Source organism: Sinohyriopsis cumingii, chromosome 8 (genome assembly GCF_028554795.1).
Source record: "Sinohyriopsis cumingii isolate HCF-2022 chromosome 8, ASM2855479v2, whole genome shotgun sequence".
In the NCBI taxonomy this organism is placed as follows: Eukaryota; Metazoa; Mollusca; class Bivalvia; order Unionida; family Unionidae; genus Sinohyriopsis; species Sinohyriopsis cumingii.
The window spans coordinates 115,214,254-115,232,895 of NC_142968.1; the positions used below are offsets into that span (position 1 = coordinate 115,214,254).

An 18,642-nucleotide genomic window follows, 5' to 3' on the forward strand; every position below is an offset into this window, starting at 1 on the left:
AAATGGAAAAATTGACAATGTGAGCCGATGCGTTGGCCCTGATGTGAAATTTCATACTATCTTCTAAAAGAGAATAGACCAGAAAGAACACATACGTGTCTCTTGGTCTTGACATTGTATAATAAGGATGGCGTGTTTTGTTTTCTACTCACACTTTATGAAATTGTGCCCTTTCACCTATCTCTATCCCTCTGGATCATGTTTTAGTTAGAATTGAAATGGAAGGATGTTTTCCTTCACGCACGCTCTTTAGGCATGCAAGTCGGTAAACAATAGTCAGTCTATTCCTCCATTATTTTGTGTCTTGATGTTTCCTAAATCACACACTGATGCCATAAAATAACGGGTTAAATGGGTTTTGTAGTGTTGGGAGTGGGGTGGGGTGGGGTGGGGTGGGGTGTAGGTGTTTGGCAGAGTTGGTCATTGCAGGTGAGGGCTTAGGTGCTTTCAAAAAACTTTTACTTCTTCACTCTGTGTTGATAGTATATTTGGGGTTTGTATTCGTTCGCGTACGTTTGTGTGGATAGTTTATTTGGGGTTTGTATCATCTCCCTTCTGTGTTGATAGTATATTTGGGGTTTGTATGCGTTCGCGTACGTTTGTGTGGATAGTTTATTTGGGGTTTGTATCATCTCCCTTCTGTGTTGATAGTATATTTGGGGTTTGTATTCGTTCGCGTACGTTTGTGTGGATAGTTTATTTGGGGTTTGTATCATCTCCCTTCTGTGTTGATAGTATATTTGGGGTTTGTTTTCTCCTCTTCCCTCTGTATGTGTGTGTGTGTGTATGTGTGTATGTGTGTGTGTGTGTGTGTGTCTGCGCGCGTACGTTGTGTGGGTGTGTGTATTGGTCTCTGTTTGTCCGTATAAAACTCACTTTATCCCTATCAGATACACTCTACCTACCTACCTGCAGTAGCGTGCATTCAGGTCAGCCACTTGCAACACTGTTGATATTTATCCCTAGTGTTCAGTACAGTGACGTCACTGACACTGGAAATTTCGAGACTATAAATATCGACTTGGGGATTTCCACATTTTGTAGCTATACATATATACTAGAATTCATAAACAGGAACGTCACTCAAGCTGAGGCTATAAAAAGATAGTGGGATTTTCCAAAGGAAAAACCCACAAGTTGGAGCTATAAATAGATAGTGGGATTTCATAGGAATTTCAGCTGATTATAGATACATAGGTATTTATCGACGATCGTCACAGAAGTTGATATTGTAAGTAGTTACTAATTTTATCTATTTTATAGTGTGTGTGTTTATGTGTGTGTGTGAGTATGTCTGCGCGCGTACGTTGTGTGTTTCTGTGTGTGTGTGTGTGTGTGTGTGTGTGTGTGTGTGTGTGAGAGAGAGAGAGTATGTGTGTGTGTGAGTATGTCGGCGCGCGTACGTTGTGTGTGTGTGTTTGTGTGTTTGTGTGTGTGTGTGTGTGTGTGTGTCTGCGCGCGTACGTTGTGTGTGTCTATTGGTCTCTGTTTGTCCGTATAAAACTCACTTTATCCCTATCAGATACACTCTACCTACCTGCCTGCAGTAGCGCGTATTCAGGTCAGCCACTTGCAACACTGTTGATATTTTATCCCTAGTGTTCAGTACAGTGACGTCACTGACGCTGGAAATTTCGAGACTATAAATATCGACTTGGGGATTTCCACATTTTGTAGCTATACATATATACTAGAATTCATAAACAGGAACGTCACTCAAGCTGAGGCTATTAAAAGATAGTGGGATTTTCCAAAGGAAAAACCCACAAGTTGGAGCTATAAATAGATAGTGGGATTTCATAGGAATTTCAGCTGATTATAGATACATAGGTATTTATCGACGATCGTCATAGAAGTTGATATTGTAAGTAGTTACTAATTTTATCTATTTTATAGTGTGTGTGTTTATGTGTGTGTGAGTATGTCTGCGCGCGTACGTTGTGTGTTTCTGTGTGTGTGTGTGTGTGTGTGTGTGTGTGAGAGAGTATGTGTGTGTGTGAGTATGTCGGCGCGCGTACGTTGTGTGTGTGTGTTTGTGTGTTTGTGTGTGTGTGTGTGTATGTGTCTGCGCGCGTACGTTGTGTGTGTCTATTGGTCTCTGTTTGTCCGTATAAAACTCACTTTATCCCTATCAGATACACTCTACCTACCTACCTACAGTAGCGCGTATTCAGGTCAGCCACTTGCAACACTGTTGATATTTTATCCCTAGTGTTCAGTACAGTGACGTCACTGACGCTGGAAATTTCGAGACTATAAATATCGACTTGGGGATTTCCACATTTTGTAGCTATACATATATACTAGAATTCATAAACAGGAACGTCACTCAAGCTGAGGCTATTAAAAGATAGTGGGATTTTCCAAAGGAAAAACCCACAAGTTGGAGCTATAAATAGATAGTGGGATTTCATAGGAATTTCAGCTGATTTTAGATACATAGGTATTTATCGACGATCGTCACAAAATGAAACGAAAAATTGAAAAAGAAGAAAATGAGAAGAGGAAGAAAGAAGAGGAGGAGGAAGAGAAGAAAGAAGAGGAAGAGAAGAAAGAAGAGGAGGAGAAAAAAAGAAGAAAAAGAGTGTAGGAGATAAAATAAGAACTTGGTGGAGAAAAAGAAGAAATTAGAAGCAGAAGAAAACCCAAAGGCCCTTTTCAGGGCCCCCATATTTCTCGAAAAGAGATAGTCTTTGAATTGCCTACCCCTTTTTTTATTTTTTATTTTTTTAAAAAAAAAAAATCCCATGTTAATTTCCTTTGTCGCTATATGTTCCCACGATTTTTCTCCATGTTCAAATCCCCTTGTCGCTCAACAGTCCCACGATTTTTCTCCATGTTAAATTTCCCTTGTCGCTATATGTTCCCACGATTTTTCTCCATGTTAAATTTCCCTTGTCGCTATATGTTCCCACGATTTTTCTCCATGTTAAATTTCCATTGTCGCTATATGTTCCCAAGGGGTCCTGTAATGCTAATTCCCATTGTCGCTATCCTATCCCACATAACTACTGACACTGGTGAAGCCCCTGACGATCCCTGGTAAAATAAGATTGTGAACCAGTGGTGTTTTCTTGGCAGCGCAAGTTGATATTTTAAAAAATATAAATTAATCACATAAAATTGTGAAATAATTGGAACTCCCTATCTTATGTCTGAAACGACTGCCATATAACCTTGTTAATACAATTCAGATAGTAACTTTGACAACAGATCACTGTCCCTAAAAAATGGTAACTAATGCTGAAGGCAAATCAAGTCATTCATTCTGTGTTTCAGACATGCATCTTACTTGAATCATGCTGTTTACCTATATTTAAACGATGCTCCAAGAACATTGCAAACAGGAGTAGCGCTTTAATGATTGCTCAATAGTGCTAAGTAGAACTAATGAATGACCCCAAGTACATGTGTTGACAATATTGCAAAAGTCCGTTTTCATATTTGCTAAGACAGGGTCTTAGCTATGATTGCAGTTGTGCTGGGGTTGAATGGAACGAGGTTGTGGTCAGACGATTCAGGACAAATATTAGTTCTAGTTCATGTCATTTAGCCGCAGTATGAACAAAATTTGAAGTTGGTTTTGTATTATTGTTTTCAAGGATTATTTCCATCAATATGAATAAACATGTCAGCTGTAAAATGAAAATAGTAAAGCCTTACATTGTAAATGGAATTATATGAAGAACATTTACAGATATAGTCCTAACTGGTTGGGTTGTATAGTCATTATTGTTGCTTAGATAGATAGAGCTGTTAGTGAGCAGGAGCATATCAGGTATACATCTTTAAGTATGGTCAGTTAAGTGCAAAATATTGGATACAACAACCCAGTTTATATGTGCGATTATAACCTCATTACCATGTATGTTTAGTGGCTGAAAGGTGTGGAAAGCTGAGGATATACACCATCTTTAAGAAGTGTTCGAAATCCTGAAGAAAGAAGTCACAGTGATTAAGTTTTAATGGATGAAATGCTGTTATTATATGATGCACTCTATTAGTCTGGTAACAATAAATGAAGATGTATTTAAATTTGAATTTGAGTCCCATAACTAATATAATCACTTTTTATTAAAGGAGATCATAGTGACCAAATTTTTGTTGCATGTGCACGTGCTGCCAAAATTTTTACACATGTGAGGGTTATATTATTAGGTATCAAAGTATAGTGGTTACAGTCATGAAAGGAGCACTAAGTAGGCTACATGTACCCAGTTTTAATATGCAGAACATGTCCGTTCAAGTTAAACTCTCTGTAAATTTGGTGGCAAGAGTTAAAATGATTTTCAGAGTTATACTGTGGACATGTTTTAAAAAAAATATTGCCTTGAAAATAGGTCACAGTGACCCACTTTTAGTGCTTGACACATCTTCATATTTAGATGCAGCAGCTGCCAAAGATTTATGTCATTAAGTGAAGTTGAATAGGACTTACTGCCCTTTTAAGGAAGACTGATCCAAGGATGCATTCGCTGACTGACACAGATAATGCGAAGCCTATATGCCATCCACATCTCCATGTAGTGATATCAGAAGAAAATATTTTTTAAAGGATGAACCCTTGGCTCAAAGACATGATGCAGGCCAGGATTTATACAGAAAAAGATATGTCATAATTTTGTGGGTAATTATTTAAAAGATGAATGAAGAGACCAACATGGGCAACCTACCAGACTCACATTAAACTGAAATCCAAATATAATAACAACTATGTGATTGAAGCAGATTTAGAACAATTTCAACCTGCTGGCACTGAACATAGCAAACACTTTCTGTTCACCATCAAAATAATTTTAGTACAACAGAAAAAAAAATCCAAGTTAAATTTAATTCCACACTGGTTTTAAAATTATGTCAAAAATAAGTTTCCCACCTGGGAGAAATGCCTTTTCTTACAGTTTTGCCTCAAGTCTTACAAAAATGACTTTTAAAATACAGACATCTGGAATAAAAGCAAAAACTACAGAAATATGATTGTTATTGTAAAATATAGATAATATGCTCTTCCTTATTTGAATTGGATCCATGTTTTATATTATGTTTGGTGGAGTTTGTCAGGGAACCAAACAGTCTTTACAGTAGTATATCAGACACTAATAAACTGCACATTTTGTTCATGCAAAACATCTGCTTGATCAAATTGTTGATTATAGAATTGTCAAAAAATGGTATCCAGCAAGTGATAGGTGGCAGTGGACAGTTTTGTAAATTGGTTCCAGGTAAAATTCTTAAGGCTGTGACCGTTGTTTGGCTAACCTTGTTTAATAATGAAAGATATGGACATATTTGTGAATTAGGTGTTTCAGGCATGTTTTCTTCCAGAAATTCATGAGGCATGTACACCACCCATATTCATTTTGCAGGGTAACCAGTGAAATACCAATAGTCGGCTAGGAAGCAGAGTTAGCCACCCTTAACAGTAGACACACAGGTTCAGGGAAAGTAGAATATCTCAAAAACTGCATGGATCAATTGCGTCAAGCATTTAAGTACAGAGTATACTTCAAAATTATCACCCAGGGAAAGGGCTTGCATTTACACTGTGAGCATCACATGCTCTCAAAAAACGCCCTTCAGAAGTGAAAAATGCATGTATACATTTGTGGTTGGTGTGCATAAATTTTTTATTATATGCACTTTCATTGACTTCAGGTGAATGCTATTCTTAAGTTTTGGTTTATTATACCAATCCACAAATATGTGTATGTTATTTTTTATGAATTTTTATATTAGGCAGGTATATGCGGTATTATATTGGTGCATAAAAACTCTACCTTGCAACCATACATGTTCAAGGTGAGAGGGAAAATAGGCTTCTTAAAAAGTGTTAATACATGTAGTTAGAACAGAAGAATAAAGAGTAATATTAAGATTCTTATAAATATAAACTGGTAACAATTATGTTTATTGAACATGTCGATATAAGTGTGTCTCTTGGTGATAAATGTGATTTTTGTCATTATTTGAAATTGAAAAAATATTCAAAGAATTATCTCAGTTTGAGAGAGAGAGCAACAAGTCATTGCAGTCTGTACGGTTCAGAACTAAAGTTTGTCCAGGTGTACTACAGGTAAATAAGGTCTCTGTGTACTTTACAAACTAAAAAAATTCTAGTTGAATATGTTTACCATTGCTGCATCAGTTTTGAATACTGAGCTTTTTAAATGCATGTTTTACAACTTTACAATAGCAGTTCATGGCAGTTTGTTACACCTTACTGAAAACTGGTGAAACTTATGGAAGGAAATCAACTGCCTTACTGAGAAGGTCTTTATAGGGTTGTCAAGTGTGACCTGGTTGCTGTAAATACTAAATGGTTACTTCAGGGGCCATAAACAACATGAAGTTGATCAGAACACATGATAAAGAAAATTTGCACACAGATTGATATCAGCAAATGAGATAATTTTGGAGATAATGTCAAAATATGTTGCATATTATGTCATAATAAATATTTTCCATAAAGTCTGATTAATGTTATTTTGGAGATGTGAAACACATGCAGTGTTAATCCAAGTTAAAATACCTTAGTGTCTGCTAATACAAGGCAAAAAAAAAATAAGATCAACAATTTCATTAAAAAAAACAACATTTTCAACAGATTAAGAAAATAAGATTCAGTGTCTCTGTCTCTGTATTAATGTTTGCATGCTATCCCAATTATGTTTGTAGCATAACCATCAATATCCAACACTAATTTATGTGCAACACATACTCTATTCACATTTCAGGAACTCTTGTTTACTGCAAGTCAGGAATGGTGGACATAAATGAAAGCATTGGACATTTATTAATTTGTTAGTAGTATTTGCCTAAATACCTGGGGAACACTTGTGTACATCATGTTCCTTATTGTATTCATCTTGCATTAACATGTGTGGAAAGTGATTTATCTTCTCTCTCCATATCTTGCTTTTATTTTCCATAATATAGGCATGCATCATATGTGAAACTTGTAGCCTTAGCTTTATCAGCAATTTTTCATCATGTGAAATTTTAACATTATTTCATTCCTTAATAAAAAGAAATACATTAAATTATTGGTGAATGATAAAATTCATCTGTTTTTGTCACATTGTATTTGTATACTTTACATTATCATATATTTTTTAGGAATGCCAGCTGCTTGGACTTTTACAAAGGAAGAAATTGATAGGGCTTGGGTACCTGTGGAGGGATTACTTGTAGAAGATCTTGCACCAAGTTATATTTTGACTAGCTTGACTTTTCTTTCTGATAATGAACGTCAAGCCATATGTCAAATGGAATCTAGAGGTGAAATGGTAAAGGTGCTGCTGTGTAGAGTAAAGGAACAACTACCTGATGCTTTTTGTATTCTCCTCAACGCTCTGAAGGAAAAGGGCCCGGAGCAGCTCGTTGAAAAATTGGTTAAGATCATCAAGGGAACCTGTATTTTAAACTATGGTATGTTATGTCAGATTACATAAGTGAAAATGGTTGTAGGTCTTTAAGTCTAATTTAGATTCCCATTTGCTAGCACTTGGTTTTAAGTATCCTCCTGAAATAAATGTTTTTCCCAGAAGATTTTTTGACAGACATGAGGCTCAAATGATATATGTAATGAATACTGATCTGAAAGACAAATTAAGTCTCAGAGCAACAGTTCTTCAGTGGAATAAACTGACAGTGAATGCATTTAAGCATAACATGTTATATAACATGGAGTTGGTTCATATTCTATTTGAAAATTTTCTCTGGTTGATGTACATGCAGAATATTCATATTTAGATTACAAAATTGTACACGCTTTTCTTTGCAATTGATGTTCCTGTTCTCTTTCTGAAAGTTAAGGAAGGACTATCGTTTTTTATTATGTCCATACTTGATTTGGTCATATCCATCCATTTTTATCATCCTAAACTATATTGTGAGGGTGATTCCTCAAAACCACTTGGCAAAGACAAATTAAATTTCATAGGATTGTTTTTATTCATATATACTTGATCAGTATAGTTTGTACATAGACATTTTCATTGAAAATATTTGCATGTTGTGTGCGAAAATGGCTTGGTCTATGCAGTTTTAATGTTTAGAGTCAAATCCAAATAGCTGTATATTTGACAGCATTTTTTTTATCTTTGTGCACTGTTGCCTAAATATTTTTCCTTAGCGGAAGATCTGTTGGAACCACTATTCACAACAGCCTATACTACTCAAATTAGTATTAATCCTTTTTTGTAATGATTACTGGAGGTTATAGTTCTGAATAGATATTGGTAAAACTTTGAATATATGATAACATCATTTCAGTCTCGATATACTAGTAATATCTATGCATCATACTGAGGTGTTCTAGAATCTAATAGGCTTGACTTGCTACTTACTGCTTTAGAGGCCATATATTTTACCAGACTCTGATCATTGGATATATATGCTTATAGCATCCAGATCTCATACTAGTCCAATTTTGTGTGAGATCTATGGGTACAAATGTGATGAAGTATCATACAGTTGGCTGAGTTTGTAAAAGCTATAGAAGCTGTATAATCTTGGTACATTGAGATCGGATTAGTTTGAATGTAAGTGCCATTCATGGCATTCAGTGAAGTGTCCATGGATCATATAGGCAGAATTGATAACGCTCATTCTGAACTTGTGTTGGATGCATTCGTATATACATACGAAATGATGGTTGATAATGTTAGACATGTATACAACCTTTATATAGATGTGTTTATATATCAAATGATGGTAAATATGGCTAGTCATTATACCTGCCAATGGGTACCTCAGTACCCACTTTTTGATAATAACCATGGTAATAAAATTAGCCACTGGATACCTGTTTACCAGATACAAGTTTTCTGCTAGTACATGTGGCCCCATAAGCCATTGGTTTGAATAGGCAGCACTCAATTTATTTTTAAGTTGACAATCCTCTTGATTAAGCCACAAATTTAATACATGTACTTGTTCAGAGTTCTATTTCTTCTATTTGTTTGATCATAACTCTTTAGCTTGTTTTCCAACATGAGAACCCTTTGATTAAGCCACAAGCTTGAAACTTGCTCAGTGGCAAGTAAAAGAGAATGGTTATTCCATCTTGCCAGACAATTGACATGTGCTCAGTTGCAACCTTTAATAGATTTCAAACACTGCATGATCAGAGTGTTACTTACAGAGCCGAAGCTCATTCACTACACAAGCACCTGCATATGACAGTGAGGCCAAGGAAAGGGAGTTAGATGATATTTGCGTCGATTTACTAGACAGCGATGGAGGATCTCAGAACTTGATCAGATAATGAGGATTAATTCTTGGACTTTGTACCAGATGACATTAGGTAGTGACATTTATAGGATACTGAGAATTTTAAAAAATATGGACTTCACTTTCATTATTTATTTGTAAGACTTGTAGAACTAACATATTATTGGATATTGTGAATCTGATCATTGTGAACTATTTTTACACCATGATGTGACCTATAATTGAATTAATGGATTTTTATCATATAGAGAGATTCAAAATATCAATCATTGTGGATTTTAGTGGATTTACTTTGAAGAAACTGCAAGTTGTCAATTGACTTGTGACATATTTCACATGATTTTATACACAGTTTTGATACTTTTTTAATTTCTTGACTGAAATTCAGACAGTTTGAGGAACCACGTTGACAGTTATAAAACTTGATGTGCAACATTAATATTGCAGTATTAAAATCTGACTTGCATTGACTTTCAGCCCCAAAATCCAACATGTCATCACTTACCATGAAATTGAACGTGAAGGAAGAGGATGGAACCATAGTTTCGAAAACTGAAATAGAAATCGCAGGGAGCATAAATAGGTTTTCATCAGTTTTTTCAGAACATTTGCAGTTGATAGTTACAGACGTGATAGTAGGTAGCGTCATCATACATCTTCAACCGCTCAGCGAACATGCACAGGCGACACTGGCATTTTTCTGCAAACATGGTGGAATAAAAGACTTAGTATTAAATCTGTTACGGAAAAAGGATATATATGCTTCTCTCCCCGTTGGTGAAGTATGGATAGAGGTGGAAGTATGTCGTCATGAAGAAGACGTAGTTTCCGAAGGTGAGGCCAGTATAAAAGAAGCATCTATTGTTTGTGAGCATGTTATACTTTTAGGAGCCAGAACTTGTGAATAATGCTTATAGGTGTCCTGTACTTAAGAAAAGAGCATTATGTCAGAAATGCATTGTAATGTTTAAGACATCATTGGAATAATATCTTACTTTGAGGCCATTTTTACTTTGATATTTTCTTTCAGAGTTTGTCTCTAGGAAAAACAACTGGTAAATTCAAATTTCATAAATAACTGTTGATTCTGGCTTATTACTTGAAAGCTCACAAGTGAGTAAAACCAAAGTACAATTGCCAGACATATAGTGACCAATATTTGAATGTTAATTTTGTCTAAAGAAAACAAAAGGCATTTTGCATAACTGCGAAGTGACAAACTAATTGCATGGTGAAAAGAATGGTAGTTGCATATTTTGCCTTTGTTTTGTTTTGCTTGTTAGTGATAAGTGCAAATAAGAACACGTATAAACTTTTTATACTTTTGACATATTACAAAAGTCTCTGCAAGTCAAAAACTTGGATGTTGTCTTGAATGCGCTTTTAGTTTTTGGGGACTTCAAAGTGGTGGTAATGTGGCAAATTTGAGTTTTTAATTGAACACAGGCCTATTTAGGAACAAATTTAACTGTCAATTTCATGTGTACATAGTTTGTGGTTGATATATAGTGGATATGGCATAACCATAACAAATACAGTCACAAATGCTTGAATTATTCACTAAATTAAAATGTGGTCCTTGTCAGACCTTGGCCTTGATTCTGTTTTCTTACAGCTTAGACAAGTATCTTACCTTAATTTCGCTGCTTTGTTATTTAAATATCTGAACATGTACTTTCCATTTAGATGCAAGTGAACCTTGGAGAGACTTCGCAACTGAGAGTTTTGAGGGTGTCAGTATCGATCATGTGATCAAGGAGAACTTGCGTCTTCAGTATGGAAGACTATTAGATGAGATTGAACCATTACATTTGAAGAAGACATTCACTGACAAAGGAATTCTTAATAAATGTTTCTTGGAGTTGTCAGATTTAGAAAGAAGACGAGAGAGAGCGGCATATTTCTTGGATAAATTGTTGGCTATAGGCAGTGATGAAGCACTTGTAACTCTTGTGGATGCTCTGAAAGAAAGTGGAAGAGAGAATCTTGCAACACATCTTGTTGCAAAAAGGTCTCCATATCTCAGTGACACAGGTAGCTATAATTGAAATTTTAAAGTATGGAATATATGTTGGCTAATTTGCTATATTTTGTGGTCCCCGTATTAGGTATTTCTAAGCCATAAGCTTTGTAACAAACATGCTTTGCTTATATGTGATACTGGTGATTTTTTTTGCATTTAGTTTTGCTTCTTTGTATTTATCTCACTATATTCTTGATGATGGTTGGTTTAAAAAATAATCTGTCAGTGTTATTTAGATGACCAGAAGAACCCACTGCTACAGGATCAAGTATATTGGTTGCAGTTTTGATGTCATGGAAGACTAGACAATAAATTTTACATTTATTTTGTACAAAGACTACATTATGGGCAATCATGAATGAATAATTGAAAAGTGTCTGTTTTCTATTGGTGATGGGATGTTTTTGATAAGGCTGTGTTGGTGACTGCAGTTGTTGAGGAACATTTTCAGAGGCAATTCATTTCAGTGAAACAATAGATTCTTTGTAAATTGATTGACAAATTGGGTGCATATACTTTTTATGTGCACAATTTTGCTTTTAAAATGCTCTCATCTACTGGCTTAAGTTGAGGAGTGTCGGCCTTGGATGCGGAATGTCATACCAAAGACTTATAAAAATGGTACTAGTAGCTGCCTCACTTGGCGCTCAGCATTAAGAGGATAGTGTAAGGACTGGTCTGCCTGGTGTTAGGATACTGTGATTGGGTGGGACATCATGCTACATGCCTGCGGCTTGATGCCCAGTGTTAGACATTGTTATAAACTGCCACACTGCAGACATTGTAGTGATATGACTGGAAAAGTGTTAAAGCTATGTTAAAAATCCAAATCACACACACACAAACACGCGCATACACTCTCATCTACTAGTGCAAAGTTTTTGCAGGTTGTTTGAACTAATATTAAGAGACTATTTATTAACAAATAGAAAGGTTGCTCCAGTGGCCTAGGTGGTTAGAATATCCACCTCTGATGTAGGAGTTCGCGGGCTCGAGCCGAGACATACCAAAGACTTATAAAAATGGTACTGGCAGCTGCCCTGCTTGGCGCCCAGCATTAAGAGGTTAGTGTTAGACTGGTTGGCCTGGATAATGTGACTGGGTCGGACATCATGCTACATGTCTTTGGCATGATGCCCCAGCGCTAGACATCACTATAAACTGTCATACTGCAGACATTGTAGCAACGTTAAAAATCCAAATCACACAAACACACTCACAACTAGATGTATAGAAATACATTATTTGGCAATAAATCAAACCTTCATTAATTTGAAGAAAATAATGATGATAAATGATGCAGAAGTATGAAAGAAAACAGTAATTGGCAGTGATGAAAGTTGAATTGGAATCAGATTTAGAAAACACTCTTTGGCATAACACTCTCTAGCACACTATATAATCTACGATGTCAGCAATTTTCGGCAACTTGACAGATTGTAACAGCAACCTAGGATGAGACATTGAACTCGTACGACTTCAGCTTTTTCAAAACATTAGAGTTTCATACACAGCTTTAGTACAGGTAATTTTATATCATAAATATATTTATAAATTTTTGGCATTGAATTTATATACTTATAGTATGAAAAATGTGAATGTACAAGCTTTGTTTATATTTTTGTTGTTGCAGTCAGGAAAGACTTTTCAGCCCCTGGGTTCAGACTCTTTCCTTGTTCACTTTCAAATGTGAGAACATAGCATGCTATGCTTGATCCATTATAGTCATAGATGATACATCACAGATGATGCAGCACCAGAGATGCTGCCAGGGTGTGAATTTGCATGCTTAGAGACTAGTGACGTACAAGAACTTATGCAAATTAAAGTTGTGCATATGAAAATGTACTCTGTGCAGTATACAGTTTTTAATCAGCCATTCACCCTTAAAAGTGCATGTCATGATATAAGTCACACTCATAGAAATATGGTAATGCTTGTCATGTTTTTTTTTGTAACAGTTTACACATCAAGCTTGACATAAATGGTTGTTAAGCTAAATTTTGATGGGCAACTTTTGGCCCCAGAACAAGCATTGTCATAGTTTGGCCCTTGCGTCATGGAAGTTTTACAAATGTGTGTTTATAATACAGGCGACACAGAGAACCCAATATCACTGATTCTCAGCATGGCTGATCTTTAGATTATGATCTCGTTCTTCAAGTACTGGTTGATTATAGTGATGAAGTTTATTTTTGAAGTTAGGAAGTATATCAGATTGTTGGAGCTGGGAAAGTATTAATGGAATTACCAGTGTGTGATATTGAATCAGAAAATGGTGTTAAATATGAGTCTGATGTACATGCTGGTTGGACAAAAGAAGATGGCAAGCCAGTAAACCCCTCATTTCAGCAATATTTTCAGATTAAATGTAGAAAAGGCAAACAAACAAGCTGAGTTGAAATGCAGACAAGTTAAAAGTTACAGTGCACTTTTTTTAATCTCATTATAATTGAGTCCTGCTGGATCTACCAACCATATAGCCCTATCATAAGGGTTCAGATAACTTTTAATAAATAAGAATCTAAAATTGAAACTAAGAAGTAAAGATATTTATTTGATCAAAACACTTCTGTCTTAAGAAGTAGACTATGGCATTAATGGACTTGAAATCCTAATACAGCATTATGCAAAGGTAAGTTTGGCATAGTGGTCAGTAAAGTACTAATTCAAGAAAGTGAAACTTAGGCAGAGCTTATGTTGGAGCAGAAGAATCCAAAAGACAGTGGAGAATTATACATAACAACCATAAAGAACTGTTTTCAAACTTGTTCCAGCTGGCTAAGCTAGCTAAGTTTATGCCCCTTCAGGCAGCAGACTGTGATAGAGGGTTTCAGTACAGAATATTCATAGTCGAGTAAGAACAGATTAAGCTCAGGAACATCAAATTAATGTTTATGAGACTAGAGGCAACATCTTTCAGAGATTTTAATTTTAATAGGGCTCTTACAGGGTGAGAGGAAGAAAAAGTTGGATATTGAAGTGTTAGGTAAATATTGAACTTGGCTGTTTTCTCCTCTCTCTCCATTTTGTTCATCCTCCCTTTTTTGACAAGGGGGAGCTACCTCCCTGTAGATAAAATACATGGCAGCATCTCTGGCTGGCACAGGAAACAATTCAAATTAATCTGCTTCTCTGAAACATGTACATGGTGGACCAAGTATTAAACCTCTTTGATTTTTGCTAGAGCATTTCTCTTCATTAGGTTATGAAACGCAAATGAAGCTACAACTCACACACACACACACACTCACACACAAATCACAGATGTTTATCTAAATAAATAATAAGAAGGAATGATAAAAACTTGTATTATCCTGGAACCTTTGATAATACGTTATGGCTGTTCCAGTAAAACATATACCCGCCCCCCGGGAAGGCACTTTCAAATTCAACCAACCCACAACAGAAGCAATTAAAAAAAAAATATGATCCACCGTCAGATGTTTTAATCGAAAAACACTGTCCCCTACAGAAGCATATTTTTTTAAACTTAATTTCTGGCTGTGGGTTAGTGGGCGGTAGAAGCAATTTTAATATTGGGTTGGGGACAGAAGCGATTTAAATGACAGCTGGCTGGAGGTAATCTACTGAATTCTTATAGATCATATAATCTACTGCATCTTTATATTTGTATTCATTCATTATAATCAATCTTTTGTCCTTTGTTTGTTTGTCTGTCAGCCAAGTTTGTCTCTGATACTTTGAAATCACAAATTTTCAAGGTGGCTTATTATTTGTAGATGTCATTGATCAGTCCCTTAATACCTATTAATTTAACATCCATGAATACAGATTTTCTAATAGATATTTCTATTCTAATACAGAAATCATGAATTTGTACCCTTACTAAACTGATCACAATCTCTTGCTATTTTTCTTTGTTCTCAGGCACGCTGCTTTTGATTAGAATAATAGTTAAATCGTGTATTGCTTTAAATGTGTGGTCAGATTGTATGATTCCTTGTTATTATTTTTTTCAATAAATGTTTTGGTAAACTTATAATACATGATTTGTCAGAAAAAAACCATTGATGCCTGTCAAAGTAATGTTGCATTATTTCTGTCTACTTTTACACTATATCATGTCTTGTAAGAACATCTTTTTCAGTTACCGATGTTTTATTTTTATGCCTTGTTGCAAGATTAATATAAAGTTACAAAAAAAATATAGCAAGTCAAACATTTTTATATCATTAGTTAGATTTTAAAAAATGGATGAAAGTCATGGAATCATTTTTCCCAGAGTACTCATAAAATCAATGTCATTGCAGTTAACTGTATTGTCAACTGCATCATCATCGTCACTGATGGCCTAGCAGTAACATCCTGCACTTTCAATCCAGTTGTCACAGGTTCTATCTCCCACTTTTAGTCTTTCATATGAGACTTATACCTATGGCCTGAGGGGCTTTCATGGCAGAGTGGTTTAAGATGCTTGTCTTGTGATACAGCTCTGAGGGGCTTCCATGGCAGTGGTACAAGATGATACTTGCCTCCAACGTGTAAGTGAGAATGTTGTTAGTTACTTGTGGAAGGTCAGTGGTTCTACATAAGTGGTGTTTGGTGCCTCAAAATGACTTGGATTTTCTTCAGCAGTAAAACTGCCTGCCATATATAGATTCTTTTCATCTGAAAATGGTGTAAAGGCCATACTGATCAACCGAAACCCGAAATCTCATGTCTAAATGACTTCGGCTGTTGGAGAGAAATGTCAAATCAACAGAGGCGCCATGTGCCCAAGTGTACTAAGGTGCTTGCTTTTACATCACTTGCACATCTCACAGAGTGAGTTTGTGTCACAGATCAACCAATTTAGGTTGGTGGTCTTTCCGGGTTCTTCCTCCACCCAATATATTGTTAAAAATTTTTTAAAAAACCCACAAATCAAACCAAACTAAATCAACCAACTAATCAACTGTGGCAACAGCAGCAAAGATACTAGTCAATCATTTTTGCCACAGCTGTTTGAGTTTATAACTTTTGACTCGAGTAATTTTTGTAGACCTTTGAATATCGTCATTTATGCCTTTCTGACAGTTACCTGAATGTCATCATCAGTTGGTACAAATGGATTTTTCATGGTGAGCATATGAGATGGAAAAGTCTTGAGCAATCCTGCATCACACACTGCCGAAAAATTTACATATTAGCTCACTTAAATTTTCTCTAACAATGTTCATTGTTCCAACTAGAACTGTTTTAACTTATTCAAGCTATATTCACCAATATCTTGAGATATGCATCTGTAATAAATATTTGTAACAAAGTATGAGAATGCATCAATGTTTTTCAATGATGCATTTGAATTGAGCAACAACCACAATCAACAAACCAAGAAATAAAATTCCCATCTCTCAGACAGAAGTAGTGTATAATCATAATCTGCCAAAAGATTTTTAAATTTTTAAATTTGCCAAATATTTTTCCAACCATACTGATTGGAAATATCACCAGAATGGACAGAAACAGACCAGAAGGTTAAAATCGATTTGATATGTCTTTTAAGTAGCTAAATTGATATTGGTTTAGTTAACTCTACACCCTTTATTGTCTTCCTTTTGATGAAATTTCTTACTGAAGCTGAGAAAATAATGTTGCACACATAAAAAAGAGGCACACTTCTACTCATTATTGTTTTTATTATACTTCTCCATTCCAGCCTGTTCTTATGATCTTGTCCCCCCACATACTGTTTATCTTGTTTATGATATGTATCTAAATTTCTTACTTTTCCTACTACTATACAAATGTTCTGTGAATATGCATATCAGTGTGAAACGCAGCGGGAAGACTAAATCCAAGATTGAAAACCTCTACATTTCTGGATGTATTCTGCTTGGATTCCATATTTCTGCACAAAACTCAAAGAGTTAGGACTCTTTTTACTAATTCAGTTCCCACTGTAAACCTGTGCAAACACCATTATATTAAAATTCAGTAACTTAAAATTTCGAGTGCTCATGATCAAATTTGTATCAGTATAGACACATCTATGACAACAGCTTTTGTGAAAAGAAAACCATAACAGCCGCACCATTTTCTGGATCTATACAAATTTGAAATGTGTGCTTTCAATACTGCACCAAAGAGTCAGCTGCTGATTTCAGTAATGAGTTGTCCAAACTCAGGTCTGTACAGGGACAGAAATTATGTTAATAAAACAATGTCCCTTACTTTTTTCAGTTACAGGGGCAGTCAAACCCATATATACTCTATTTTATCTTCACTGATTTATAGTATGGTTCTCATTCTTTCACATCTGTAATAATGTGAGTCCTTTAACAACTCTCAATGGTTGTAAGCCTTTTTCGACCATGCTGACTGGACACACTGTAAGATAATGTTCAAGTAACAGAAATACCATGGGATAACCAGAGACCAATACAATCGAATAGTCAAGTTATCTCCCATGCAGGGATGCTGACAGGATTTCAGGATTTACTCTAAGTTTTGTGTGTGTGTGATCTCCAATGAGGAAGTCGTGGCGGGAGGAATAGCCATTGTTAAATATCTCCCTAACACTTAAATATCTGTCACTCTTTTTTACTGTTCCACTCTGTTAAAGATCTACTGAAATCAAAATTCTCGACGAGATGTCATCTCTAGTTGTATAACGATTATTACTGTGATGTCATTGGGCATGGTCACGTGGTTGTGGTGGGGTCTTGGTTGGGATGGCAGAAAGGCCATAGGCTTACTCCATATTTGACAGCTAATTATGATGTTGTCAAAAGAATAAAAAAATTTCTAACAATTCAGTTGGACTCGGATACTTGATTCATAGTCAATGAACAGGTTCTAAAATTGATGTGTTTATTTTGGAGCTATGTTCCTCCATCACATTCAAGATTTGGATATACCAAAGGTGAAATTAGTACAGCTGCAACCTAAACAACTATCGTGGCTACTTTAAAATGTTGTTTAATGTGAGACTTTAGTGCAAGAACCCGTAGCTTCAGTGATTTTTGGGTTGAAAAAAATCATTTCTTCTCAAACAACTCAATTTGGTGCAGATTACATTGTTTTTTAATGATAGTTAATGATGACAATTCTTGATGTGTAAAAATTGCACAAGAAATGAACAACATCAGATCAGAAAATCACTACCACTGGGAAAATACTGATAGGAATATAAAGAAATAATGATATCATTATTTAAGTAGAATATGTTGTGACAATACAAGCGCTAGTTCTACAACTTTGCAAAATACATCTTGTACAACTATTCTGTTGTTTCTAACAACACTGTAATATGGCAATAATTTCTGCCCACTTTTTACTTCAGTCCCTTGCTAATTAATAGTTTTAGATTTTACAATACTAAGCATATTTTACCTTTTGACAATAACACATCATTACAAATATTTAGATTGCAAGAAAAT

General features: G+C 35.4%; 1 protein-coding gene across 25 annotated transcripts in view; it reads left to right on the forward strand.

The window, feature by feature from the left end:
- Positions 1-18,642, forward strand: part of LOC149794433 (uncharacterized) — a 191,778-nt gene that overhangs the window by 99,585 nt on the left and 73,551 nt on the right. For all 25 annotated transcript variants that reach the window (XM_089968640.1, XM_089968644.1, XM_089968641.1 and 22 more), the window contains exons 6-8: positions 7,117-7,428; positions 9,712-10,068; positions 10,921-11,268. In XM_089968640.1, coding sequence (XP_089824766.1) covers positions 7,117-7,428; positions 9,712-10,068; positions 10,921-11,268 — 1,017 coding nt within the window. The remainder of the gene's footprint in view (positions 1-7,116; positions 7,429-9,711; positions 10,069-10,920; positions 11,269-18,642) is intronic.